This window comes from Equus caballus, chromosome 8 (assembly GCF_041296265.1).
Source record: "Equus caballus isolate H_3958 breed thoroughbred chromosome 8, TB-T2T, whole genome shotgun sequence".
In the NCBI taxonomy this organism is placed as follows: Eukaryota; Metazoa; Chordata; class Mammalia; order Perissodactyla; family Equidae; genus Equus; species Equus caballus.
The window spans coordinates 12088737-12116415 of record NC_091691.1 but is presented as its reverse complement, the minus strand read 5'-3'; the positions used below and the strand labels follow the sequence as shown (position 1 = coordinate 12116415).

Here is a 27679-nt window from a genome sequence, read left to right as displayed (position 1 = left end):
TGGAGAAAGTGAACCCTCGTGCACTGTTGGTGGGATCGTGAAATGGCGCAGCCACTGTGGAAAACAGTATGGCATTTCCTCAAAAAATTAAAGTTAGAATTACCAAATAATCTAGCAATTCCACTTCTGGAAAAGAAGAGGTGTCTCCAAGAGATGTTTGCACACCCATGTTCATAGCAACATTACTCACGATAGCCAAAAGGTGGAAGCAACCCAAGTGTCCATCGATGGATGGATGGATAAACAAAATGTTGTATATATGTACAATGGAATATTATTCAGCCTTAAAAAGGAAGAAAATTCTGACAAATGCTACAACATGAATGAAGCTTAAGGACATTATGTTAAGTGATATGTCAGTCACAAAAAGACAAATACTGTATAATTCCACTTATGTGAGGTTCCTAGAGTAGTCAAAACTATAGAGACAGAAAGTAGAATGGTGGTTGCCATAGGCAATTATGATCATTTAAATTTATACCCGGATGTATAATTGCTTTTGTTTGATTATTTATTTATCATATTACCATAATTGTGATTCATATATACAAGTATTATTAGACTTCAAATTTATTGGTAAAAATAATAAAACTTATTTGTTGAGTACCTATCATGCATTAAGTGTTGTTCTAAGTACTCAAATCCATTTGCACGTTAACTCCCCATTTTACAGACAAGAACGTGAAGATTGAGAGAGATTGTCATTTACCAAAATTCACACTTCTAGTAAATGTCGGAGCTGGGAACAGATCCCCAGATTGTCTGATGCAACACCTGTGGTCCGAGCAGCCTCGCTGCCCTTCCCAGGGACTGTGTCTTTCTCACCTCTGTATTCCCAAGGTGCCATGCGCAGTGCTTAATTCACGTAAGTGCTTCGTATATGCTGAGTGACCTGGCTGTGCTGGGTCTGCAGGGGAATCCCTGGTGACATCGTCCCTGCAGGCGATGGCCGTGCCGGAGGATCTGGGGAAGCGGTTAGGTGGGAAGTGACTCCAGATCTACCTGTCTGTCCTCCCCCTCTTCGTCTGTGTGGCTGGGAGAGTCTCAGTGAGATTGGGTCTGTCCTATGCATCTCTGTAGCCTCCAAGCCCCGCAGGGCCCAGCACACAGTAGGAGCTCAATAATTAGCACCTGCCTTGGGCAGCGGGACAGTGTGGTGGTCGTGTCTCTGGCATTTGGAATCTGGGAACCGGAGTTCGAATCATGGCTCGTCCACTTCTGTGCTGTGTGACTCTGGGCAGGTCACATCCTCTCTCTGAGACTCAGTTTCCTCATTTGTAGGATGAGAACTGACATTACAGGGGCCTGTGGGGTTTCAGGAGCTAATCCATGAAAAGAGCGTGGCACACGCAGAGCGCTGGACAAGCTACAGGTATTGGAGTTAATATCGTCACCGTGATGTCAACGAGTCTAGTAAACACTCCGGTCTCCACTCGCCTTCTGGAAAGTGAGAAGGGCTGACCAGATGGCCTCTCTGTCTCGTCCACACCAGGACTCTCAGAATCAGAGATGGGGGCTGTGTTGGTGGGTGCAGAGCAGCCCCCAGCAGAGGAGAAGGAAACTGACAAAGTGTCACAATGACACTTGGAAGAGAGAGTTTTAAAGGTGGGACAAAGGTTGACAGAGAAGCCAGGAAGGTGAGCTGCACGTGTGGTGTCCCCAGCAGGGGAGGTCAGTGAGGTCGCCTCACCAGCACCCCGGATCCCTGAGTGCCCGAGCCCTGGGTGCTTATGGTGGAGGAGGCCCCTCCGTCCCCCTAGGCCTCCTGGGTGCCTAGGACCCTGGGTGCCCTCTGTGCCCCTAGGCCTAGGACCCTGGGTCCTGGGTCTCCGGGTCCTGTGGGCTCAGAGGCACATCTCCTGTATTCTGCCCCATCTCCTCTGTGTCAGCTAAGGGCACGGCCTCCACTGTCCCCAAGTCCCCATGCTCGGGATGCCAGGGCAGCAGAGGGCTCTGGGCCAGGGTACAGCCAAGGCGTTCTCACAGCCCTGGGCCACATGTCAGGTCAGCAGTGGGGCCCACGTCCCCCTGACACCAGAGGGCCACTTCTTTAAGGTTCCAAAACTCACAATAATTGAGATCTTTTAAGGCCCACGTTCCTTCTCCAAACTGTCATTTGTGCTTCAAAATTAAGTTGTTGAGAGAACCCCTCCATCCCAAGAATTCTTAAGGATTCCCTCTTTCCTATGGGGTAATGGGGGTGGAGGGATCGCCAAAAAATAGGCCATGAAGGTGGTACGCTCAAATGTCAATGATGTGGGTCCCTTGGCGAGGACATTATTGTTTGTGGGCTAGTTTCTTTTGTTTGTTTTGCAGATCTGCCCCAGATCTGAGCTGTTCCTTTGGAGCACTCAGCATTCCAGCACAAACGAATGGGGCCCCGAGGACCACACACTGCTATGGGGGCAGCTTGGGCCTGACCACCTGGGGCCGCCCTCCCCAGAGCATCTCCATGGTGACCGCAGGACCTAGCACCAGGAAGAACCCTGGGTTTGGAGGCACTACTGCCCCTTCCTCAACTCACATCCCCGGGGGCCCAACCAGAAAGAGCCTCCTTACTTCCAGCTGAGGGCCCAGCACCCCTGCTAGCAAGACACCTTGAGGGCCGTGTCCATTCCCACCTCAACTCCAGGCAGCTCCTGCCTCTGCGGGGGGCACAGCGAGGAGCAGCCTTGCCATCAGGGCCCCATCCCCTGTCCAGGGCTTGGGTGGACACAGAACTGTCAGGCCATCAACCAGCTTAGTTTCCTCTGGTTCAAGATCCACAGTCTGGGGTCTAGGAAGCAAGAGCTGACCTGAAGTAAGAGCTCGCTAGAAAAGTAGCCAGCGCTCAGGTTGCTGCATCCTGGACCTTGTTTCTGCTTTGTCTATGTTTCTAACCCAAACTTATCTCTGAGGTCTGCCTTCCCCCAGGAAACTGGTGGCCCAACACCTTGAAGAGAGTGTAAGGAGGAGGAGACAGAATGAGGCCAGACAGGGGCCTGCCCTTCACAGCGTGAGTTCCACTGTGGAGCCAGGAAAGCAGCGTGTCCCTATCGTCACCCTGGCCTGTCCTGCTCTGACCCTCATTCCTGTGGGAACCCAATCAGAGCATCACTGACTGGTTTTCACTGGAAGCCAACCTGCCGGGGGGGCTGGAGGGGCAGCATTCTTATCCTGGCATCATTGCAAAGGGGCATGGGTCTCCCCAAACCTCTTCCTTGCTCTGCCTAAATATAGAAGAGGTTCTCTTCCCCCGGCCCTCAGGGTACGTGCCTTCAGGTTGTGGTGCATGTCCCTCACTGGGTCCTTAGATGAGCACTGGGGGAGATGCTCAGAAGTCCAGGGAACATCCTTTGAGGAGTGGAGGGTGCTGGTCCCCATGTACCCACTCCCCCCACCAAGTATGTCTCCATAGACACAGCACTGCATGCCCACTGCCTTCCACACAGTGGTGCCCCACCTTTAGCTGGTGTGAGGCGGGCAGATCCCAGTGGTCTCCTCGGCCCATTTCCCTCCAGATTTGGAGCAGGCAGGTGCCCACTGCTGCCTCTGGTTCCTTCCTCCTCGTCCCACTTCTCTCCTGCCATCCTTGTCTGTCTTCTACATGCTTTTTATAAGTCTAGAAGGATCCATGTGGTGATGGATCAGAGTTAGAGACATCAGTACAGACGTGTGTTTGCCTTAATGAAGACACAGATGGTCACATATACAAACATTCATAGATATCTATATACACATAGATTAACTTACACATTGATTTCCTGGCTCTGTCACCTGACAGGGCCTAGAAGCAACAATACCCCAGTAGCAACAACCACACCTAGTACCCAGGTGTCCCCAAACTAAGAAACCAGGGCTCCCTGGAGAAATAACTGATTCACAGGAGGCCAGATTCACAAACAGACCAGGACTTCCAACTCCTGCTGACTCCACCCCATCACCTTTATTATTATCATTATTATTTTATTTTTTTGAAAAAATAACGTGTTCATAATAATAATAATAATAAAAAAATCACACTGCTGGAGCGCACAATTAAAAGTAAGTCTCCCTTCCGGACAGGAGAAAGAGAGAGACCTGTCAGCAAAGAGAAGGGAGCCGCTCACAGCAAGAGACAAAATCAGTAGCCCTCACACAGCCCAGAGAGGGAAGCTGCAGGGTGCTGTTAGACTTGCCCTTTTTTCAGTCAGATTCCCCCCATATCTTCCCATCAACTTAAGTGACTCCGAGTGTCTTTTCTGTCCCCAGAGCCTTGACTAAGATCTGCTTTAGCAGCTTGATAAAATAGTGTTATCGCTTCCCTGGTAAATTAACGATCCTATGTGCTTACATGGCATTGACACCAAGAGTCCATAAACATGATGTCATTTGATTCTTTTTTTTTAAAGATTTTATTTATTTATTTTTGTTTTTCCTTCTTCTCCCCAAAGCCCCCCAGTACATAGTTGTATATTTTAGTTGTGGGTCCTTCTAGTTGTGTCATGTGGGACGCCGCCTCAGCGTGGCCTGATGAGCGGTGCTAGGTGTGTGCCCAGGATCTGAACCAGTGAAACCCTGGGCTGCTGAAGCGGAGTATGCAAACTCAACCACTCGGCCACAGGCCGGCCCCATCATTTGATTCTTATCCTTACAGCTGCACCGGAAGGTAGATAAGTAGAATCAACACCTCTCCCATTTTACAGATAAGAAAACTGAGGCTTGGAGAATAAGGAATGATGTTCAGAGAGCAATGGCTGTGGAGCAGGAACCAGGACAAGGTTAGCAGGGACATCCTGGAGCTCTCATAGATCATCTGGGAGGAGCACTTTTCTCTCCCACCTTCTCTATGCCTCACCCGAAGGCACACGCCCTGCACTCTACACTCTTCATTCTGCTTGCCTTCTCCAATCCCTTCAATAACCACGTTCATACCAAATAACTTCCACCCTCTGGCTACAGCTGATTGGTGCAGACATGGTCACCTGACCCAGGAGAGACTCAATTTCATTGGCTGGGCTAAGCCAATCGATTTTGAAGCTTAGAAACTAGAGACAATTATTTCTTGAGCATTTTCTATGTGCCAGGAATATCAGAGAGCGCTCGGCATCCATTTAATTCTTGCTACAAGCTTAGGTTGATAGTTATTGCCCCCATTTTATAGATGAGGAAACTGCAGTTCAGGAAGGTGAAAGGTCATGTTCAAGGTTACACAGCTATTAAGTAACAGAATTGAAATTCAATTGTATATATGTCGGACCAGACTGTGGCCTTAAGCACGAGGTGGTGCTGCCTCCATTAGTGGGCGCCCCTCTCCCTCAGCCACCCCAGTATTCAAGTCTTTACTGGACAACAGTCAGTTCCCCAAATGGACCATACTGCTTGTCACCTCTGAGCCCTTCCTGTGTCATTCCTTCTGCCTTCCATGCCCTCCCTGGACCTGCCACTTCCTAGCAGCCAGTCCTCCATCTCATTGACCTCAGTTTCCTTGTGTGTAGAAAGGGAAGCACGCTGGTTATAACACTTACCTCACAAGGTCAACGTGAGTATCAAGTGATGACTGTGAAAGCAATTTATAAACTTTAAAGCCCTGTGCCAACATCAGCTAACGTAGTACAAAACAATGGATGCCTGGGGGTGAAGACAAGAAAGGAACTTAAAAGGGGCCGGCTGGTGGCGCAGTGGTTAAGTGCGCACGTTCTGCTTTGGCAGTCTGGGGTTTGCCAGTTTGGGTCCCAGGTGCGGACATGACACCGCTTGGCAAGCCATGCTGTGGTAGGCGGCCCACATAGAAAGTAGAGGAAGATGGGCAAGGATGTTAGCTCAGGGCCAGTCTTCCTCAGCAAAAAGAGGAGGATTGGAGGCAGATGTTAGCTCAGGGCTAATCTTCCTCAAAAAAAAAAAAAAAAAAAAGAAAGGAACTTAAAAGATAGAAACAGGTGCTGTGTTGAACTAGTTGATGCAGAGTTGATCTATATTTTAGTGATAGAAATAAGGTTTATAAAATGACAAATAAAAAATTAGGCAAAATTGGGATAAGGACTATGAAAGAAGCCAATTGGAAAGGGAAGACTTGGGTGGAGTTGGGTCCTCTGAGCCCTGGAGAGAGCAAAGAGATTGACATGTGCAAGAGCCAACAGAATGGGTTTCAGGGGAGGGGAAGAGTGGTGACTCACTTTAGAAGGTGATTGGGCTAGAGAGAGGAAGGAGTGGGAATGAGGGTAGAGAGTAGTGGATGGGTCCAAGGCCCAAAAGGCTTGCTGAATCATACTCAGTGGTGGAAGATCAGAAGCTCCCCCTTAAGATCAGGAACAAGACAAGGACGTCCACTTGCACGACTTCTATTAACATTGCACTGGAAATTCTAACCACAGCAGCTAGGCAATATTTTATATATATAAAAGAAATATAAGGCATCCAAACTGGAAAGAAAGAGGTAAAACCATCTCTATTTGTGGAGACTTGATCTTATACAGAGAAAAGCCTAAAGAATATGCGCACACAAACTATTAAAGCCAATAAACATATTTGGCAAAGTTATAGCATACAAGATCAACATCCTCAAATGAGCAGTATTTCTATACACTAACAATGAATGATTTGAAAAGGAAATTAAGAAAACAATTCCATTTACAATAGCATCAACAAGAGTGGAGTAATTAGGAATAAAGTTAACCAAGAAGGTACAAGACTGGTACACTGAAAACTACAAAATGTTGCTGACAGAAATAAAGAAGATACAAATAAATGGAAAGGCAGCCTGTGTTCACGGATTGGAAGATGTAATATTGTTAAGATGACAATACTCCCCCAAACTATCTACAGGTTCAGTGCAATCCCTATAAAAATCGCAACAGCTATTTTTGCAGAAAGGGGAAAGCTGATCCTAAAATTCATATGGAACATCGAAAGTCCCCAAACAGCCAAGACAATCTGGAAAAAGAAGAACAAAAATTGTAAGATTCACACTTCCCTGCAGTAATGAAAATTGTGGTACTGGAATAGGATAGCTGTATAGCACAACTGAGTAAAATTGAGAGTTCAGAAATCAATCCAGACATTTATGATCAATTGGTTTTCAAGAGGCTGCCAAGACTTTTCAATAGGGAAACGGTATTCTCTTCAACAAATGGTGCTTGAACAATTGGATACCCACATGCAAATAGAGCCAGACCCTTACCTCACACCATATACAAAAATCAACTCAAAATGGATTAGAGACAAATATAAAAGCTATAGCTATAAAACTCTTAGAAGAAAACAGAGGGGCAAACAGTCATGACCTTGGGTTTGCACATGGTTTCTTAGATATGACATCAAAAGCATGAGCAACAGAAGAAAAAATAGATAAATTGGATGTCATAAAATTCTAAAAGTTTTGTGCACTATCTCAATAAGGCACTATCAAGAAAGAGAAAAGAGAGCCAGCCCCAGTGGCCTAGTGGTTAATCTTGGCATGCTCCACTTTGGTGGCCTGGGTTTGGTTCCTGGGCATGGACCTACACCACTTGTCGGTGGCCATGCTATGTCAGTGACCCACAAACAAAATAGAGGAAGATTGGCAACAGATGTTAGCTCAGGGAAAATCTTCCTTAGCACAAAAAAAGAAAGGAAGAAAGAAAAGAAAAAACAACCCACAGAATAGGAGAAAATATTTGCAAATCATATATGTCATAAGAGTCTAGTATCCAGAATACAGAAAGAATTCATACAACTCACCAACAAAAAGACAATCCAATTTAAAAACGAGCAAAGGACTTGAACAGAACTTCTCCAAAGGATTTATACAAATGGCTCACAAACATAGCAAAAGATGTTCAACATTATTAGTCATTAGGGAAATGCAAATCAAATCCACAATGAGATGCCACTTCACACCCACTAGGATGACTATAATTTTTTAAAAAAGAAGAAGAACAGGAAAACAAGTTTTGGCAAGGATGTGGAGAAATCAAAATCCTTGTACATTGCTGGTAGGAATGCAAAACAGTGCAGTCACCATGGACAATAACTTGGAGGTTCCTCAAAATGTTAAATGTAGAAGTACCATATGACCCGTGTCTTGGTCCGTTTGGGCTGCTATGACAAAGTACCACAGACTTGGTAGCTTATAAACAACAGAAATTGATTTCTTACAGTTCTGGAGCCTGGAAGTCCAAGATCAAGGCACTGGCAAATTCGGTGTCTGGTGAGGGCCTGCTTCCTGAGTCACAGATGGCTGTCTTCTCGCTGTGTCTTTACACAGTAGAAAGGGCACAGAGCTCTCTGAGGTCTCTGTTAGAAGAGCACTAATCTTATTCATGAGGGCGCCATCCTCCCAAAGGCCCCACCTCCAAATAGCCTCACACTGGGGATTAGATGTCAACATATGAATTTGGGGGGAACGTTAACAATCTATAGAACCCAGTAATTACACTCCTAGGTGTATACTCAAGTTAAATAAAAATACATGCCCACACAAAAACTTGTACACAAATGTTCATAGCAGCACTATTCAGAACAGCCAAAAGGTGGAGAAACAACCCATGTCCATCAACTGATGAAGGCATAAACCAAATGTGGTCCATCCATGCAATGGAATATTATTCAGCTATAAAAAGGAATGAAGTACTGACGCTACAACATGGATGAACCTCAAAATATTATCGTATGTGAAAGAGGCCAGACACAAAGGCTATATATTATATCATTCTATTTACATGAAATGCCCAGAATAGGCAAACTGACAGAGACAGAAAGCAGATTAGTGGTTGCCAGGGGCTGGGGGAGTGGGAAATCAGGAGTGACTGCTTAATGGGTAGTTTCCTTTTGACGTGAAGGAATGTTCTGGAACTAGACAGTGGTGATGGTTTCACAACATTGTGCATGTCCTAAATGCCACTGAATTGTCCACTTTAAAATGGTGAATGTTATCACAATAAATAAAAAGGCTTGCTGGTGAGTAGAATGTGGGATGACGGTGTAAGAGGGAAATCAAGATTCTTCTGGTTTCTTTTAGGGAGTTATGGACTGGAGGAGCCCTAAGCATTCACTGTGTTTCAGTCTCTACTGCATCCTTTCTCTTCTTTGTCTAAGTATGTTCCTACCCGCCGCAGGCCCTTTGCACCTGCTCTTCCATGTGCCTGGATGATCTTCCTCCAATTCTTGGCCTGGTTACCACCCTTTCCATTCATATCTCAACCATGCCGTCACTTCCTCAAACACTTTTCCACAAGCCTGACTGGCTCCCCCTCGTCTCTTTAGAGTCCCCACCCCCGTGGACCCTCAGTGTCACACCTTCCAGTTCTCCTGCTTCACAGTATTGATTACAATCTGTTCTTTCATTGATTTGATCACTTGCTTATTGTCTGTGTCCCCTTAGCTCAAATATGAGTTCCATGAGAAAAATAATGTCACATGACTTCTCCACACCATATCCCCAGTGCTGGGCACACAGCGCGCTCTCAACAAAGACATGTCAAACAAAGGAATGAATGAATGAAACTTGCCTAGGAAAAATCAGAAAAAGATCTAGCCTTGTTTAAGTGAAATAAACTAAAGCAAAGTTGAGATTAGCATTTATTATTTATCTATAGGAGGAAGTGAGATTTTTTTTTTTTTTGCCTCAATTTTAGACTTGGAAATTTATTACGGTGAAGTCATCTCCCCCATCAGTCTGCTACCCACCAGGGCCATCCATCAAAGGGACCTGCCAGGCTTCCTCTTAAAATTCCCTGGAACCTCCCACTCTCATCCCTCGACACCACAGCTTCACAGCCTCAGGGTCCACAGATCCTACCCACCGTGACTCAGACGCCATCAGGCTTCGGCAGCCTGTGAAGCGACATTGACATTAACCCACCATCGCTATTCTTTCCTTCGTCTGCTCACACAGCACCTCCATCCATCCTGTAAAAAGCTCCTTGCTCCAACACCTGGGAGAATCCAAAGAGGAGACTCATAAACCTACCGTGGCCCCAGTCATCACTCACCACGTGCTGGGTTGACTTTGCTCTGCTCTGGCCCCTGCTGGGGACCTGGGAAATGTCTGATACCCATACATCACTAGCAGGAGCCCTGTAAGAGCCAAGGTTGGTGAATGAGGTGCCTGGCCTGGCATGAGGTCTCTGGATGCTCCCCAAATTTCCACTTCTGCATTCTGTGCAGAGGCGGCCCTCCCCCACCTGCTGACCAGAGAGTGATTGAACCTAATCAGGATGATCTTGTTCCCCGTTGGAAGATATTCAGTGGTCCAGCATCCTTTGCAGTAAAAATGACCATGTAACCCAGTTCAGGCCAATGAAACACTGGAGGAGGTCATCGAGAGAGCAAGGATGTGACCACCAGTTGACCTTTGAGCTGGACCCAAGCAATCAGAGGCTCCTCACCCCTCCCCTGTCCTTGGAATGTGCATTCCGCCCACTGTTCCCACAACGCGAGCCATTTTCAAGGACACAGCCTTGAGAGAGTAAGGTGTCGGTGAGACCATCTGGAAGGTATACGTGACCGAACCCAGTGGTGGCCTCTATCTAAACTTTTAAGATTCTGGCAGGTGGGTGTGGAGATCTATTCATCTTGCAGCCATCCAAGACAAGCCTCCTATGTAAGTTCCCTTGCTTCTTAAACCTGCCACCTCCCCATCTGGAGTGGTCTGCCCTTCCTTCAGTCTCTCCTTGCTCTCTGCGTCCAGGGGCCAGTTTGTGAACCAACAGATTTAAAGGGAAATATGTTGGGGGGTCCCTAGGAGTGCTTTTTCTTTCCTGATAAAAGGAACAGATGCAGCTAACACTGCCCCTTTCTTCCTTCACTGAAACTAAATATAACGCCTGGATTTGCAGCAGCCATTTTGAGCTCATGAGGCATCAAGCCACAAACCAAAAATGATGGCACAAAGATCCGAAGAGCCTGCGTCATCATTGCCCTCAGTCAGCCAATGAATCAATAGATGGGGTGACATCCATTAGACACAGTCAGCCCAGTGCCTAGGGCCCACAATACTTTTAGGGGCCCACTAAAACGTTTTAATTTCTTTAAAAATCAGGGAAAAAAATCAACTTTTAGGTCAAGGAAAATATTTTAATATGTAATATTATCACATATTTGTCTAGTAATACTATGTATTTATTTATGAAAATATAGCCATAAATATAATTTTTAATATTTTTTTATGAAAGAAGAACCCCCTGAAGGCAAAAATGCCTAGGCCCACAAAAGGCATAAAGCCCTTCCAATGCCAGCAATGTTAATCTCCATATTTCTTATTAATCTGTGACAACAATCCTACTTTTTTTTTTTTTTTTTGCTGAGGAAGACTGTCCCTGAGCTAATATTGTGCCAATCTTCCTTTATTTTGTATGTGGGTCACTGCCACAGCATGGCTGAGGAATGGTATAGGTCCGCACCTGGGATCCAAACCTGTGAACTTGGGCTGCTGAAGCAGAGCACACCAAACTTAACCGCTATGCCATGGGGCTGGCCCCAACAATCACCTACTTTTAACCTTGGTCTCTGCTATTTGAGCCAAAGCATTCCGACCTGATGCAGGTAAGAAGGGCTTTCCTCCCATCTCTGTGCTACATCCTGCTGCCAGCGTCCAGCAGCAGCTCTGTTTAGAACAGGGTGAGGTTAAGGGTTTTGTCAGCTTCTGGCCGTCACCTCTTTTGAGCCCCCGGGACACAAATCCAGTCTGGAGTCTGCCAAGAAGCAGCTGCCAAACCATCTCCTCTTCTTTATCCCTCATCATGCGCTCACCCCCCTCCCCCTCCCCCAGGCATGTCCAAGGATGCAAGTGGACGGTGGTGTGCAGTGTAGACATGAAGCGTCTGTCCTTCCTTCACGTGTCTGGGCCCCCAACCAACCAATCAAACACTTTGCTGCATCACCGTTTACTCTAAACCTTCCCTCTTACAAATTTAAACCTGGTACCCACCTTTGAGATTATATCTTAAGGAAATAATTAAGGATGCTCTCCAATTACAAAATTGTTCATGCTGGCAAAACCGGAATCGATCCAAATATTTAACAATAGAAGGCAGTATAAGTTATGAGGCACCCATCCTTGTGATGTCCTCTTGCAGATATGAAAATTAATGATCTAGATCCATATTTATTGACATAGAGAGAGGTTCATTTTTTAAGTGAAAAAGCAGGTCAATTTTTTTTCTATTCATGGTCATAGAAACAAATGAAATCATTACATAGAGTAATTGTATCAGTACGATGTTTTCAACTACAAGTAAGAGAAAACTCTAAGTCAGTGACTTCACAATGAGGAAATGTATTTTCCAAAATAACAAGAAATCCAGAGGTGGGGAGCTCGGGCTCCAACACCTTGTGACTCTCCTGCCCCTGCTCACCTGCCTGTGTTGGCCGGGCCCTGCTGAGCACGATGCTGAGCTTTCCCAGCAGGGGGCGCTGAAGGGACATTGCAGGAGAAAGAGGCCTTTCTCATTCGTTCCGGCTGCTGCACCATTTCACGGGTCAGAAGATGCAATTCTCAGACCCTGGGGAAGGCTTTGGGACCCGGGAAAGTTCTCGTGCTCTGGCCTCAGGGAGAGTCCAGCTCTTCCCAAGCTGACCTTCGAGGATGGCGCCCCTAGTGGTGAGTGGTCCAATTGCAGCGGAGAGAGCTGAGCTCCAAATTCAGAAACCTGAACGAGCTGGGGTCCCATCCGTGCCCACCTTCCTTTGGCTGTTAAACCAAACACCATCAGGTCTTTTATCTCGGAAGAAAAATTCCAGGTTTTCAGGGAAGGACCCGCACAGGTCAATTTCCCAGGCTTAGTGCTTAGCAGGGAAAGGAAAAATGTGGGTTTCGAAAACTGGCTCTGAGCCAGCGTGAGGCTTAGGCATCCTACTTTTCTAAAAGTAGCTAACTTAGGGGTGAAATCAGCAGGAGAACCACTGGATCAATCTCTTGGGACTTGAGGTTAGAATTCTGGCTGCTGCTCATTTGCTGTGTGAGCTTAGATAAAGCTCTCTCTAGGCCTGGCTTTGTTCTCCACAAAATGAAAATCCTAGGGTGGTGAGGGCGGGGCTATAAGATCATGCAAGCAAAGCCTAAAGCCCTTAGCATTGCGGCTGGCACACAGTAGGTCCTCAGTATACGGTTATAGCATATGAGGGGGGTTTTGCTACCAAGCAACCGTTTCGTATTCTCTGGGCCCCTGGGGGACTCCCCACACCCTCACTGGAGATAGTGGGGTGGTGGCATTGTGATTGAGGCTCCCCTCCCCCAGTTGGGGCAGGGGGACCCTTAAACAGATGGAGCTCCTTTCACCTGAGTGGTGGCGCCCTAACTGCACTTTGTCGGTGAGTATTCCCCAGTCTCTCTTTCTGGCCTTCAGGAGCTGCCTTGGTTCCACCCCATTTCTGAGTTCTCCAGGCCCTCTTGGACTCGGCGAATGCCCATTATCCTTCTAGTTTGTTCCCATTTACCTAAGTTAGCCAAAGTTGGCTTCTGTGGCTTATGGCCAAAGACCTTTCATACTGACAAATGGAAAAGAGAGGACTCTGGATCCACCTCCTCAGGGAGAGGGCACACTCTGAGCTGTCCCCAGTCCCTCTCACAGGAGGACTGAATACTAGGGGGTCCTTGGGGACAGATGCAAATCCTTAAAGTGGACTTCAAGACCTTACAGGAACTTGGCCTACCACTGTTCTCCTTGTTCATGCCACTCCAGCCCCACTGGCCTCCTAGCTGTTTGTCACACTCACTGGGCACACCTCCACCTCAGGGCCTTTGCACTTGCTGTTCCCTTTGTCTGGAATGCTCTTCCTCTGGAAACCCCCACAGCCCACTCCTTTTCCTCTTTGCTCCAATGTCACCGCTTCAGTGGGGCCTCTCTCAACCGCTCTACTTGAAAATACAAACCCCACCCCTCTGGGCCCTCCCTGTCTTCTTTGTCTACTTCAATTTTCTCCCGAAACTTCCAACACAGTATAGCATCTGCTTATTTATTTTGTTGTCTATCTCCCAAGCCCCACAAAGGCAGGGTTTTTGTCTGTCTTGCTCACTTCAGTATACCCAGCACAGTAACCTGGCACATGGTAGGTGGTCAATAAATTTTTGTAGACCTAAGTTGCATTCTGGGGGCGCGCAGTCAGGAATTTGGTGGAAGAAGGCTTGGTCCCAAAGTGCCCAATCTCTGGAGATCCCAGCTGACAGGTGCCAGTATTAGGGTCCTGGGAGGACCTTATTCTCCCAATGACCTGCCTATGGTGGAGGGAGCCACTTAAGGCTGGGCCTCTCTTGGATGGAGAGCCAGTGTATCTTGGAAAATTCTCAGTAATAATAATAATAATAATAATTAATGGTACTCGTTTATGTTTGCTGGCCTTTTTTTCCTAGGTCTGTGTTAAGCACTTTACATTCAATATTTCATTTAGGTCTCGTATCATTCCTATGAGATTAACCATATTATACCCATTTTAAAGATGAGAAAACCAAGGCTCGGAGAGTGTCAGTAGTCGCCTGCCATCTCCCGCCACTTTCTCCAGCCTGGCACATCGAAGACATAGACATTGAAGAAATGTTGTCCTTGCTGCCCCAGATAAGGGGGGGCGGGACATGGGGCGTTGGGAATTGGGGATGGGGGTTCCTTGGGAGGTCCGGGCGCGGGGTGTGCGTCTGGCGGGAGGGTGCTCCGCCTGGGGACCGGGCGGCCGGCGGTGGCTTTCCGGGGGCGGGGCGGCGCGGCGGGCCCTGACGTCACTCGGCGCTGGCCCCGCCCCGCGCGGCTGCAGCTGCGGAGCCCGCGACCCGGAGCCGGAGCCGCCGCCGCCCGGGACTCGGATCGCAGCGCCCGGCCATGGCTTCGGGCCCGGCGGGTGAGGGGGCGCGGGGCGCGGGGCGCGGGGGCGGCGGGAGGGCAGCCCGGGCCCCGGCCCCCAGTCCCCGGTGACCGCCCTCCCGTCTTGTCCCACAGAGGCGGAGACCCGGCAGAGGCTGCTGCGCACCGTCAAGAAGGAGGTGGGTGCCGGGGCGGGGGCGGGGGCCGCGACCCCTGGGGGAGGGGAAAGGGTTCCCCAGGAGGGCTGGCCCGTGGCGGCGGCCACCTCGGGGGTGGGGCTCACCTGGGTGGGCAATTACCTCCTGTAGGGCTGGAGGCGGCTGAGTTTTGGGGTGGGGGCCTCAGGTATGGGGGGAGCTCTGGATGTTTTTATGCTGTGTGCCGGGGCAGGTGCAGGTGAGGGCCCTCCAGGTGTGCGGCACACCTGGCTGGGTGGGGCTAGGACTCCCTCTAGTGGTGGGGCAGAGGGGTGGGTCTCACTGAGGTGAGACAGGCACCCGGGGGGCTGACAGGTGTGTTGCGGGGAGGGCTGCAGAAGGAGGACCAGACTTCAGAAAAGGAGGAAGATTCACTTTGGGGAAATAAAGTCATCCCTCTAATCCCCTGCCCCCAAATTCTCAGTCCTTGGAGGCACCCTCCCTGAGAGTCCCATGTCAGCGGGTTACTCCATTTGTGGGCATGTGGCCACGATCTCCTGGCAGGCAGGGTCCCTCATCCCCCACCCCACCCCACTCACTCAGAGGGGTGAGCATCAGACAGGGTCCAGCTGCCCCCCTGGCCCTTCACTTGCCCCTGGGGGCAGCTGGGAGCCCAGTCTAGCCTTTAGAGGCAATAGCCCATGACTTCCCGTGGAGGGGAGCATCTATAGTGAGGGATGCTGGGGGAGGCATTTAGATGCGTGGACTGTGGGTGCGAGTGTGTGTCCAAGCGTGCACACGCCTGTGTGGGTGAGAACTGAGCTGTGAGTGTGTGTACCTGAGAATATCTGTGCTTCTGTCTGGAGATATCTAAGTGTATTTCTGTGTATTGTGTGTACACGTATCTGTGTGTCTATCTGCTTTTGTGAGTATGATGTGTATCTGTGTGATGCAGGAATCTGCATAAACGAGTGAGGCTGTAACTGTGTGTGTATGTGTATCTGTGTGTGTGACGTGTGATACATGAGTCTGTGTGTGAATGAGTGAAGCTGTGGCTGTGTGTGTGTGTGTGTGTGTGTATTGCTCTTCTCGTGTCACCCCACATCCCTCACCCCGGGACCCCATCGCTGCCGAGCCTGCATCCCCTCTGTATCTTGAGTCCTCAGCCCGAAACCTCGAATGGCCCCAGACCTTGGGGGCTGGCTTGCTTCCTGTGCCTCTGTGTGTGTTAGGGTGTCAGCTCTGAGCACCAAGAAGCCCCTTGCTGCATGGTGGCAGACATCCACAAGGGTAGCCTGTTGCTGCCCCTGCCTCCTCGGGGAGCACAGGTGTGTGTCTGTGTGTATGTCTCTGTGTGTCCCATGTTGTTTAAGGAAACAGAGCTTGTTGCGCGTTCTAGCATTTCTGAATAAGGAGGCATGCAGGATACAGAAAGGCCCAGAACTTTTTAAGTCAGCCTGGGAAGAGACCCCTGTGGGGACCTGAAGAAAACTCTGTCTAGACCCTCTTTCCAACAAAACCTACAGACCCACGACATTCTGCTGACTCTTCTGGGGTAGGACCCCCCACCCCCAAAAGCCTTCATGTTAAAAACCTGCCGTCTTTCAGTTCACTGTTTAACCGAACCTAGATGTAGTATGTGCTCCCAGATGTTTTCACCTGGACTGGCTGTGTTTTTAAGGACATGGTGGCTCATTCAATTGGGAGGGGCTGTAAGCAGAAGAGCCTGTGACCACGGCGTCTGGGGAGGACAGTGCTTCCCACGTCTGGACAGGGCTCCGGCTGGGCACTGGCCCCAGCTCAGCTGCCAGCTCCCTCGGTGCCCTGGACAAGTCCTTCCCCTCTCAAGGACTCAGTTTCCACATCTGGGGAAGGAAGCATTGGGTCGATGTCCCTGGAGGTCCCGTCCGTGTCAGTCTGGTTTGGGTTATTGGCAAGGCCGTGGGGGACACTTCACCTCTGGTGGCCGGTGGCCTGGGCCTGCATCCTCTCTCCCAGGAGCAGCCGAGTTTGGGACTTAGGATGAACCGAGGCCATCTCCTGATCAGAGGGACCTCTCGGTATCCTGCTTGGTGCCTGAGGGGGTAGGGGCGAACCTTACAAGCGTGGGCAGAGGGCCTCAAGCGCCCGCTGACCCTGGATCTGTAGTCAAGAGGGAGGACGTGCGGTCCCAAGTTGGTGTCTGTCTCTAAATTCTGCGTTTCTTGGGGTACATCATTTTAGTAATCAGAGCTTCCGTTTGCTGGGGGCCACTCGTGCCACACGCTGTGTGTGCAGTAACTTCATGAGGTGGGTGAGGTTGTCCCCATTTTACAGACAGGGAAACTGAGGCTCAGAGAGGAGGAGTGAGTTGCTCAAGGGCACATGGGGACTTACCCCCTAGGTCTGTCTGACCTCAGAACCAGGCTCTTACCCTCTCTATCACGAACATGCTCATCTACGTCTACACAACACGCAATCTTGGCGTGCATAGGTGGTATAATTTCCATGGTACAGATGAGAAAACTGGCCCAGGGGGTGTAAGTGAGGTTTCAAGGACACAGAGCCAGTGAAGGGGAACAGATCCCGTCTTCTGTCTGTGAGCCTCCTGTTTAGCACGGGGGCCCCTAAGGGGATGGCAACAAGTCCATGCCACCCAGAGCAGACCTCCTCTCTCCTTTCCTTCTTCTGCCCACCTCTTTGGGGAGCATCTCCCCTAGTCTCGAAGAGCCCGTCTCCAGTGGAGTGGTGAAAGGAAGCTCTTTGTCTAGAAATGTGGGCGCCCTCAGGTCTTCCTTCTCCCCACCTTGTCACAGCCTCTCCCAGAGGTGCCTCCCATCCTTCTTTCCAGAAGGGCTGGCTTAACAGTCAGTTTCTGTAGATACGCCAGGCAGGTCTGCAGGCTTTTCCTGAGCCACTGAAGCCACAAAGGCCAGCAGAGACTGTGGCTGGAAGCTATGTCCAGAGCTGACTCCAGGAGCCAGTGTGGCCTGGCACCAGGAGGCAGGTCAAGAAGGAGCTTTGGGCTCAGCCACAGTTGGGTTTAAATCCCCATGCATTTATTTACTGAGGGGCATCTGTGTGCCAGACACTGGCCTGGGCTTTCTGGATACAGGAGCGAACAAGATAGGCCCTTTCCTCTTGGGGCTTACTTTCCAGTATGGTGGACAAACCCTGACAGCCATGTGAGCTTAATTAGAAGGGTAATTACGAGCTGTGCACCAAGGTCTGAAGGTGAGGTACTTGGCACCATAAGAACATGTGACAGGGAGAAGTAACCGCATGCAGGTGGCCCAGGAAGGCTTCCAGGAGGAAGTGATGTTCAGGAAGATATGTGAAGGATGAGTAGACCTTGTAGGTGAAGGTATGAGGTGGAAAGAGACAGAGGAAAACCATTCCTGGCAGAGGGAACCGCATATGCAAAGACTTTGTGGCCGGAGGGAGCATCGTAAACCTGAGGAATGGAAGGATTTGGAAGTGGCTGGAGTGCAGAGAGCAAAAAGGGTGTTGGGGTGCAGAAGGGACAGATCACAGGGTCCTATCCTAGAAGCAAGGGGAAAGGAGTGGAGAGGACGTCAAGAATATGCAAAGAAGAGTGTGGAGCTGAAACTGATTGCTTGTCAATTGCACAGTCTTCACCAAGCATCTGTCTTCACCTTTCCAAGTGTCTGGGTTTCAGTTTATTCATAATGGGGAAGAAAATGACTCACCTGTCAGGATAAACCATGTGAAAACAGCCACCATGTTAGTCTGAGCTTCTCCAGGGCGGGCATCTCGTTTATTTTGTCTTCCCTGGTGCCCCCGTGGGGAAGCTGGTGACACGGTGCCCTCAGCATGATGTCTTCCAGTTAGACCCAGCCAGCTCTATCCTGACTCCTTCCTGGCTCGCTTCGCCCCCGCCCTCTTCCTTTCCCTCCCCGCCGCCGCCATCCCTTAATTTTGTTTTGGTTCCCAGGGCGAGCGGGGACTGGCTTCCCGTTGCCATGACGACTGCCATTAAAGGAGCCAGCCACGTGACACGAGTTGATAAGGGAAGCGAAGTGACTAACTGCCTTATTTTCCTGCCTCCGGGCTGGTCTGGGGGGGCCTCTTAATTGGAGGGAAGAAGGCAGGGCCTTGTGGGCCAGAGGAGAGACCCCGGGACGGAGGCAGGGGATGAAGCCGGTGTGGAGAGGAAGCTACGTTTCGCTCTGCACTCTGGAGCTGATGTCAGGGCTGTCACAGGGAGCCATCATCACTGAGGCTGAGCCGGGCGGGTTGGGGGAGCCGAGCCTCCCAGCCCCTGGGTGTGGGGCAGTGGGATGGGGCAGGGCGGGACATACTGCTGGGACCCCAGAGTGGTTTCACTCTAACCCAAGAGTTCTCAGTGAAGGAAGTGGGGGTGATTTTGCCCCCCAGGTAAGGGGACCAGATAATATACAGGTTGCACAGTCAAATCCAAATTTCAGATAAACAATGAATCATTTTTTGGTATATGTATGGCTACATCTGGCAGCCCTACCCCAGGGGACATTTGGCAACGTCTGCCGACATTTTTGGTTGTCACAACAGGGGTTTCCGCTGACGTCTAGTGGGAAGAGGGCCAGGGATGCTGCTCAGCTGCCTGCAGTGCACAGGATAGCCCCCGCCGCAAAGAATATCCAGCGCAGAAGGGCAGGCCTGTGGAGGGTGGGAATCCTCTGTGCGGGGCACTGTGCCACTCTTCACGACAGCCCTAAGAGAGAGGAGAATTCTCTCCTCCTCTTCATAGACAGGAACCAGAGGCACAGAGTGGTTAAGCAGCTCACTTGAGGGTCACACAGCCCGTCAGTGGAGAAGCCAGGCTTCCAACCGTACTTTGTCAGGCTCTGAGGGGTGGCCACGTGAGCCTGGCTCGAAGAGGGCAGGTAGGGAGCTGTGAGCTTCCGCAGAGGCCCTGGACACACGGCGGGGGGCCAGGTGGGTGCAGGGGGGAAGGGGATGAAGCAGGAAGGTCCAGGAGTCCAGCTTGTGCAGTGCCGGGAATGGGCAGGCTGCGCATTGGGACTTGCTCCATCAGGGAGTGGGGAGCTATAGAAGATTTGTGACCAAGGGAGGCTGTGGCCTGGAGTGGAACTTCAACAAGTTTCAGCCGAAGCAGGGGCCAGGATGGACCCTTTCTGCCAATTCTTAGAAGAAAACTTCCCCTCTTTCCTTCCCTCCTCCTCCTCTTCCCCTCCCTCCCTCCAATCCTTCCTTCTTTCTTTCCACAAATATTTATGAAGCATCTGCTATGTGCCAAGCTAAGGGTTCTGTGTACCCAGCTCCACTGTAGGGGCAGGGCAGGCATCCCCCACGCCAACAAGCAATGCTCTGACACCAGCTGGGGGTCCTACGATTCTACTCAGTTCCGACACTACCTGGAGACAGCATCAGATGCCACAGGTTGCAGGCTCAGTGCCACCAGACTCCCTCCCTCTCTCCAGACTTCAGACGGCAATGTCAAGTCCAGGTTGTCACCTGGGCTTCTGACCCATGAGCTATAGATTAGAGGTTCCAGCAGCGCCCCCGGGGTTCGATTCATTTGCTAGAGCGACTCACAGAACTCAGAGGAACGTTTTACTCCCTAGATCACTGTTTATTATGAAAGAGTCTTAGTCAGGAACAGGCTGATGGAAGAGATGCACAGGGCAAGGGGTGTGGAAAGGGCATGGAGCTTCCATGCCTTCTCGCAGCAGGCCACTCTCCCCACATCTCCAAGCGCTCACCAGCCCGTAAGCTCTCCGCACCCCGTCCTTTTGGGGGTGTTTATGGAGGTTTCATTCCATAGGCACAATCGATTCAATCATTGGTCATTGGCGATGGATGCATTCAACTTGAGCCCTTCTCCCGTCCACGGAGGTGGGGGGCAGAGGGGCTGAAAATTCCAGCCTCTAATCGCATGGCTGGTTCTCCAGGCCGCCAACCCTCCTCCTCAGGGGGGTCCAAAAACCACCTCGTTAACGTAACAAAAGACACCTTTTTCTTTCTCTCACCACTTAGGAAATTCCAAGGGTTTTAGAAGCTCTGTGCTAGAAACTGTGATGAAGACCACATACATATTTATTATAATTCACAGTATCCAGGACCTGCAGGTTGAGAGGTGAGCAGAGCAGCACCCCTGCTCACATGTCTCAGGAAGCCTACAGTCTGGGGGAGGGGGCAGATAGAGAAACAATAATATATGTTACATGTGGCAAGGGCTGTGACGAAAATAAAGCTAGAGGAGGGGTTGAGAGTGGTTGGAAGGGCTCTGCAGAAGAGGTGGTCAAGGATAGCCTCTCTGATGGGGTGACATTTGAGCAGAGACCTGAAGGAAAGGATGGGGCCATGCAGACATCTGACGGAAGGGTGTTCCAGACAGAGGGCACAGCATATGCAAAGGCCCTGGGTCAGGAACAGTGAATAGTGAGGAGCCAAGGAGGCTGGAGTGGAGTGAATAAGAAGGGAGGAGGAGATGAGGTCAGAGAAGGGACAGGAGGCCCACCATGTGGGGCCTTGTGGTGGGCGCTCAGGCTGCAGGGTGAGCACTAAAGTGTATGGGACAGATTGAGGGTAGGGAGCACAAAGTCACGAAGCAAGAGAGGAAACGTCTATCTTGTTCTTTGCTGAGCTTTCGATTCTCGGGCTGGAAATCACAGCCCCCACTCCCGCACCGTCCCCCGCTGGGCCAAGTGGAGGTGCCAAGTGTGCTCGCCGAGCCAATCGGATGAGTGTAGGAATCCTGGGTGCGATAAAATGGGGGCTCTCTGACGCTTGCAGGGTTGACTCAGATCAGTTCGTGCGTGTCATGTTTTCGGACTTCATTTGGCAGAAATTGTCATGAATCGGGCCGCCACTTGCTTTTTGATGCTTTTTTTCAAGTCTCTGGCAATGCGGCTTCTGGAAGCTTCTGATAGTGACGGGCTTGGGCATCGGTGCGCTGGCTCGACGTGAGAGGGTGGCAGGAGGGACCGTGACTTTCCTGCTTGCTTGTGTCTCCCGTGCGGTCTGGCTGGGCCTCCCCTGCAGTAACCTCACGAGGGGCTCCCGGAGATGGTGGTAGCTTTGTTCCTGGTTGGCGGGTGGGAAAGGGCATTTTTGTCCCCCCGATGGGCCTGCCTGGGGCTGCAGACCCCAGGATGGGAAGTGAGGACACCCGAGTCTCGTCCTTGCTCTGCCCCTAACAATGTGTGGCCTCCTAGCAGGTCCCTTCTCCGTCTCAGCTTCCTGCTTTCTAAGTGGACGAGGTTGACAGTTCCAGGATTCCAGGAACCGAGTCATCTAATTTGGCCTGCATCACTTTCCAGGAGCCGGGTCTCCCTGTGTTTTCTCTTCTCTGAATTTGCCAAGCCTGTATTTCAGACTTACTAAACCACAGGCGCTGATAAAACTTTTTGGGAGTCTTTACTCCATTTGAGGAAGACAAGGTCTCAATCAGTTCTAATGGGATAAATTTTTTTGCAAAACAGCATCTACGGAGCATATTATATAGATGAGCTCATTTGGTTATCCCCGGGAAGTGGATGAAACACTCTCCCTTATAGAGAAGGAAATTGAGGGACAGAGATGGCAAGTAACTTGCATAAGGTCACGGAGATTATGAGTGTTACAGCACAGGGGTCTGGCCCCAGAACCCTGCTCTGCGTTACTCTGGAGCCAAAATCAACAGCCTGCATGTGGTTCTGAGCTATTTCTTGGTGTCCAAAGGCAAGAGCCCTTGAGTGGGAGTCAAGAAGGCTGATCTTGACTGGCTGCATCCCCATCCTGCGGTGGGCACCTGGCTCTTCCCTCCTCATCTCCTCATCTGGTTGGCCATTGGCCCCATGGAGGTACAAGGAGATAGGAGATGAATAAATTTTTGTGCTTTTTCTTTTCTTTTTTTTTTTTTTTTAAGATTGGCGCCTGAGCTAACTACTGTTGCCAATCTTCTTTTTTTTTCTTTTCCTGCTTTTTTTCTCCCCCTCCACCCCACCTAGTACATAGTTGTACATCTTTTAGTTGTGGCATATGGGACACCACCTCAACATGGCCTACTGAGCGGTGCCATGTCCGCGCCCAGGATCCGAACCCTGGGCTACCGAAGCGGAGCATGCGAACTTAACCACTTGGCCATGGGGCCGGCCCCCTGTGCTTTTTCTATGTAAAATTTTGAAGGAACTCAAATTGTGGGTGTTTATAAAGGACAGTAAGACGTACTTTTGCAGTGAGCTCCCATTTAGAAATCTGATAACTTCAGCCCTGAGAGTTCAAGAGACTCAGTGATACTTGGGGCATTGAATGAATTCTTCTTTAATTATTGCTATCTAGTAAATTATGTTTAATTTGTAAGTTAGAATTATAGCAACTACCATTTATCAAAGACTGCTCTACGGGCTTCACTTTGTCTCATTTGCTCTGCAAAGCAATCTTCCTGTAGAGTAGGTAGCAATAGCAATTCCTCTTTACTGATGAAGAAATTGAAGCTCAGACAGGTCAAGAAACTGGACCAAGGTCACACAGCAGAGAAGCAGCAGAGTGGGGTATTTTAGCCAGCTCCATCCACTTCAAGTTGGATCATTGCTAATTATACATAAATATATAAACATAAGCAAAAAAAGGAAAGAGAGGCTAAAAAATGGATTTATTGGTTCAAGGGTTTGAGAAGTTTAGAGTGAGTCCAGCTTTAGGTACAGCTGTATCCAGGGGTTCCAATGATGTCATCAGGACCCTGTCTCTCTCTCTCTCTCTGTGCTCCCTTTCTCTGTGTTGGCTTTATGCTCTGCCTCTCTCTGTGGGGAGGCAGAGTGTTGCCAAGCAGCTCTCAGAGCACAGTCTGCCAGCTTGGCATCCCCACAGAAAGAGAGGCTCCCCTTCCCAATGGTTCTAGCAAAAGCCTTCAGTTAGGTCTCATTAGAGCAGCCTGGGTCATGTGCTCCTGTTGCACAAATCGGCGTGGGGTGCTCTGGTTGGTCAAGCCTGGAGGGGCAGAGTGTGGAGTCCACCCTGGGAGAGTAAGGGACAGTACCCAGAGCAGAGCTGAGGTGACATGACCAGGCAGGGGAATGGAAACCAGGGCGACAAGCCACAGACAAGGGGGTGAGGGCATCTGCATTTGGAGCTCCGCCCCTGGTAACAGTGGAAGTGTCCACTCTGTGCTCTGTGCCTGGCTGTGACCCCAAGTGCTGCCTGGGGACCTACCGTGTGCCATGTGTCTGCTGGATCAGGGGTTTCTGCTTGGGGGGTATGCCAAGCCCTGAAATTGTACTAGCTTTGTTCTTGCTGCACAGAGAGAGTATCGTCAGTTATCATCAGTACCCCTGAGGAGGCCACACCCAAATTCCCAAATCCGGTTCCAAACCACCCCGAAGGATGCTGGCATACAAAGATGAATACATACACTTTCCTGCCTCTGCGTGCTCAGAGATGAAATGGCGCCTCTTAATTTCTAACCCAGTGAGCCCTCCAATAATAATAATAACAACCCTTAATAACAATCACAGTTAGCATTTATTGGGCACCCACGGTATTCCAGACCTGTTCTGTCAAATATGTGAGCCGCTAGCCCCATGTGCCTGTTTACATTTAAATTAAGTCAGATTAAACCAAATTAAAAATACAGTTCCTCCATAGCCGCACGTGGCTGATACGTATTGGACAACACAGGGACAGAGCATTTCCAGAAAGTTCTATCACGTTCTAGACGTGGTGCTAAGTGCTTTGCATGCGTTAACATATTTAATCTTAAAAAAGAGAAACCCTCAGAGGGTTAGGTCCTATTTGTTACCCCATTTTACATATGAGTACCCTGAAGCACAACGCAGTGAAGTGACTTGGCAAGGTCGCACGGCTTCCAACAAGTGGAGCCAGGCTCCTAACCCAGCCCTGGGACATGATATTTGATGCTTGTCCTCCTCAAGTTGGCTACAGCTGGTTAGTCCGTTTTCTGGTTCACCGTGTGCGTATTTTAAGCAACCGTCTAGGAATTCGTTTCTTACTTTCCTGCAGCTGCCCAGAATCCCAAAGTCTGGGCAGCCTCCTCGAGTATCCAGGCACGCTCTGGAGTCTGTGTGCGCCTGCCTTGTCCCTGAGGCCCGTGGGGCTGTGGAAGTGGGGCATGTTGCCAGGGGATCCGCCACACGCAGGGGGCCGGGCACCCGGGAGAAAGCTGGCTGATCTCCAGGCTGTGGGCTGGGAATGGGAAGCACGCGGGCTGTTTTCTCTGGGAAGGGGGGCGGCCGGAGGACTGTCACCACGGCTCCATCGTCTCTATCGGTGGCGGTGGGAGGGAGTGCTGGCTGCAAGGGCCTTTTTGCCCGAGAGGCCCCAGGTGAATGCTCCAGAATCAGGTCCTGGGGGAGCCTCCTTGTCAAGGGGCGTCTGAGGCACCTGTGCAGGGCGGATGGGAGGCCTGTGCAGGGAAACCCCATTCTCAGCCCCGGAACCCTCCTCCTTCCAGGCTGGGGCAGGTTGTCTGGTCCTCACACTCAGGGAACAATGCCTGGCGTCTGTTTACAGCCCGCAGTAAACGATTAACTGGGGCTCTACAGGCCGGGCCAGCAGAGCCAGTGGGAGGGCTCTGTTTCTCCTGCAAGCGGAACAGCCACTTGTGGGGCAGGCTAAAAGGGAGGGGTCGAGGGAGGGGTCCACTCTGAAGATCTACCTGCCACTCCACGGCTTTATCGTTGATGTCCCCTCCCCTGCCTGCCTGCTCACAGCACACCGATGGGCCTGCAGGGTACTCCTGTGGCTTTGCTTTTGTCATCGCTCTGCGCTCTGCGTGGGTGTGGAGGGCAGGCTGGACGTGTGTGGGCGGGAGGGTGGGGTGGGTTGTCCTGGAACTGCATGTGCCCAGAGGGAAGCTTTGATCCATTCACCAGTGTTTGCTGAGCTCCTCCCGTGTGCTGAGCACCTTCGGCCTCCTTCTCGTTGAAGGCCCCAAACAAAGCCCTTTGCAAGCGGACGTGCTGAGGGTGTGGAGGAGCTCCTCCAGAAGGAGGCCCTGAGCCTGTTTGTCAAAAGGTCCAGATCCCTGCTGACCAGCAGCGGGTGAGGAAAGGACATTTGTGTCTTTTTTTTTTTAGGAGGCTTTATTCTTTAGGGCAGTTTTAGGTTCACAGTCAAAATTGAGCAGAAAGGACAGAGATTTTCCGTACAGCCCCTGCCCCCACTTATGCATAGTCTCCCCCACTATCAGAACTCTGGACCAGAGCGGGGCATCTGTTACAGCCGGTGAACCTACACTGGCACGTCATTCTCGCCCACAGGCCACAGCTTACATTAGGGTTCGCTCTTGCGAACATTCTAAAGGTTTTGACAAACGCATAATGAATGGCGTATGTCCATCACTATAGGATCCTACAGAATACTTTCACTGCCCTAAAGATCCTCTGTGCTCCATCTCTTCTTGCCTCCTCCCCCCAAACACTGATCTTTTCCCTATCTCCATAGTCTTACCTGTTCCAGAATGTCATATAATTGGAATTGTACCGTCTGTAGCCCTTTCAGACTGACTTCTCTCACTCAGTAATAGGCATTTCAGCTTGCAAGTTTCTTTTCCTTACCATGACTCTCCTTTCGGAACCGATGTGTGGTAGAGAGAGGCAGCTAGGAGGCCCCGGGTGTGCTGGGAGAGGTGAACGCTAAAAGATGGTGGTAGGGCACAGGGGGAGCTGGCAGTGCTGCTGGAGCCTGGCTCTGCGAGCGAGGAGTTGGCTGTGACTGTGACAGTCAGCCGCACTGGGCCGAGGGAGCAGGTGCGTTGGCCACCTGGCTGCTGGGGTCCCCACCGCCACCCGGAACTTCCAAGCGGGAGACATTGATTTGAATCCCAACCTTTTCACAGGCCACAGGATGTTTGCTCCTCCCAGGTCAGCTGCCTCATGAGAAAATGGGAATAATAGCAATGACACCCATTTTTGCACAGTCGTTGTGAATCTTTGGGTTCATGTATATAAAGCGCCCACTTGGCTTGTGGGGAGCACCCAGAGGTGTCTGTTGAATGAATGAATGAACCTCCTGTGTGCCAGGCTCTGTGCAGGGCAGACATCATGGGTTTGAGTCCCTGCCCTGCCATTCACAAGCCGTGTGCTCTTGGGCAAGTCACTTAACCTCACTGCGCCTCAGTTTTCTCATCTGTAAAATGGACAGGGTCATGGTACCCATGTCACCTAACTCCCCCGAGGATTAGATGAAATAATGCCCCTAGTACAGGGCCAGGGCTGCGATTGTGTTCCGTGCTTTCGATGTATTCTCTTACGCCTGTGAGGCAAAGACTGTTACCACCCATTTTACTGATGGGAATGCAGAGGCTCCGACAAGGGACCTGACTCGCCCAAGATTGTGTGCGCAAGAGCCAAGATTTGAAGGGTGGAAGGTTGACCTCCGAGCCCGAGGCTCACAGCTGTGTGGTGGGCGTTATTCTAGGAGCTTGGAAGGGGGGGTCACATTAACTCGGGGGGGGCTCAGGAGTGGGTGAGAAGGCGCCTTCCCTGGTCCTGGAGGGTTGGGTGGTTTTTCCAGGCCTGGACAGGGAGGTCGGAATGGGGGGGATATGAAGTGGAGGAGATTCTGCGAGGGCCAGGTGGTGGGAATCGTGTGGTCACGCAGAAAGAGTGGCGGGTGTGACCGGGGTTCCGGATGCGGGAAGGGGAGGGGACAGGATTCCGAAGGAAAGGAAGGTGGGGCTACACCACGGAACAGTGACAGCTTGCAGGGCGGCACCCCCCATCTCCCCGCCCCACCCGGTCTGCTTGTGGCTGTGTTTTGGAGCGTCCCAAAATATCCCAGCCCGGCCCCCCCATCAGCCCTGTTCCAGCCCCTCCCAACCCTTGCCCCCTGCGCGCCTCGCCCATAAAAAATTAAAAAATCAAAAGCTGC

The 27679-nt window shown here is 50.6% G+C and overlaps 1 protein-coding gene across 2 annotated transcripts in view; it reads left to right on the top strand.

Annotated features, from left to right (window-relative positions):
* The first annotated feature begins 14617 nt into the window (after positions 1 to 14617).
* SGSM1 (small G protein signaling modulator 1) overlaps positions 14618 to 27679 on the top strand; it is an 84088-nt gene continuing 71026 nt past the window's right edge. Inside the window, exons 1-2 of one of the 2 annotated variants that reach the window (XM_023646953.2) lie at positions 14618 to 14766; positions 14865 to 14908. In XM_023646953.2, coding sequence (XP_023502721.1) covers positions 14748 to 14766; positions 14865 to 14908 — 63 coding nt within the window. In that variant the 5' untranslated portion in view covers positions 14618 to 14747. The remainder of the gene's footprint in view (positions 14767 to 14864; positions 14909 to 27679) is intronic. The other variant, XM_023646950.2, reaches the window with a different exon arrangement.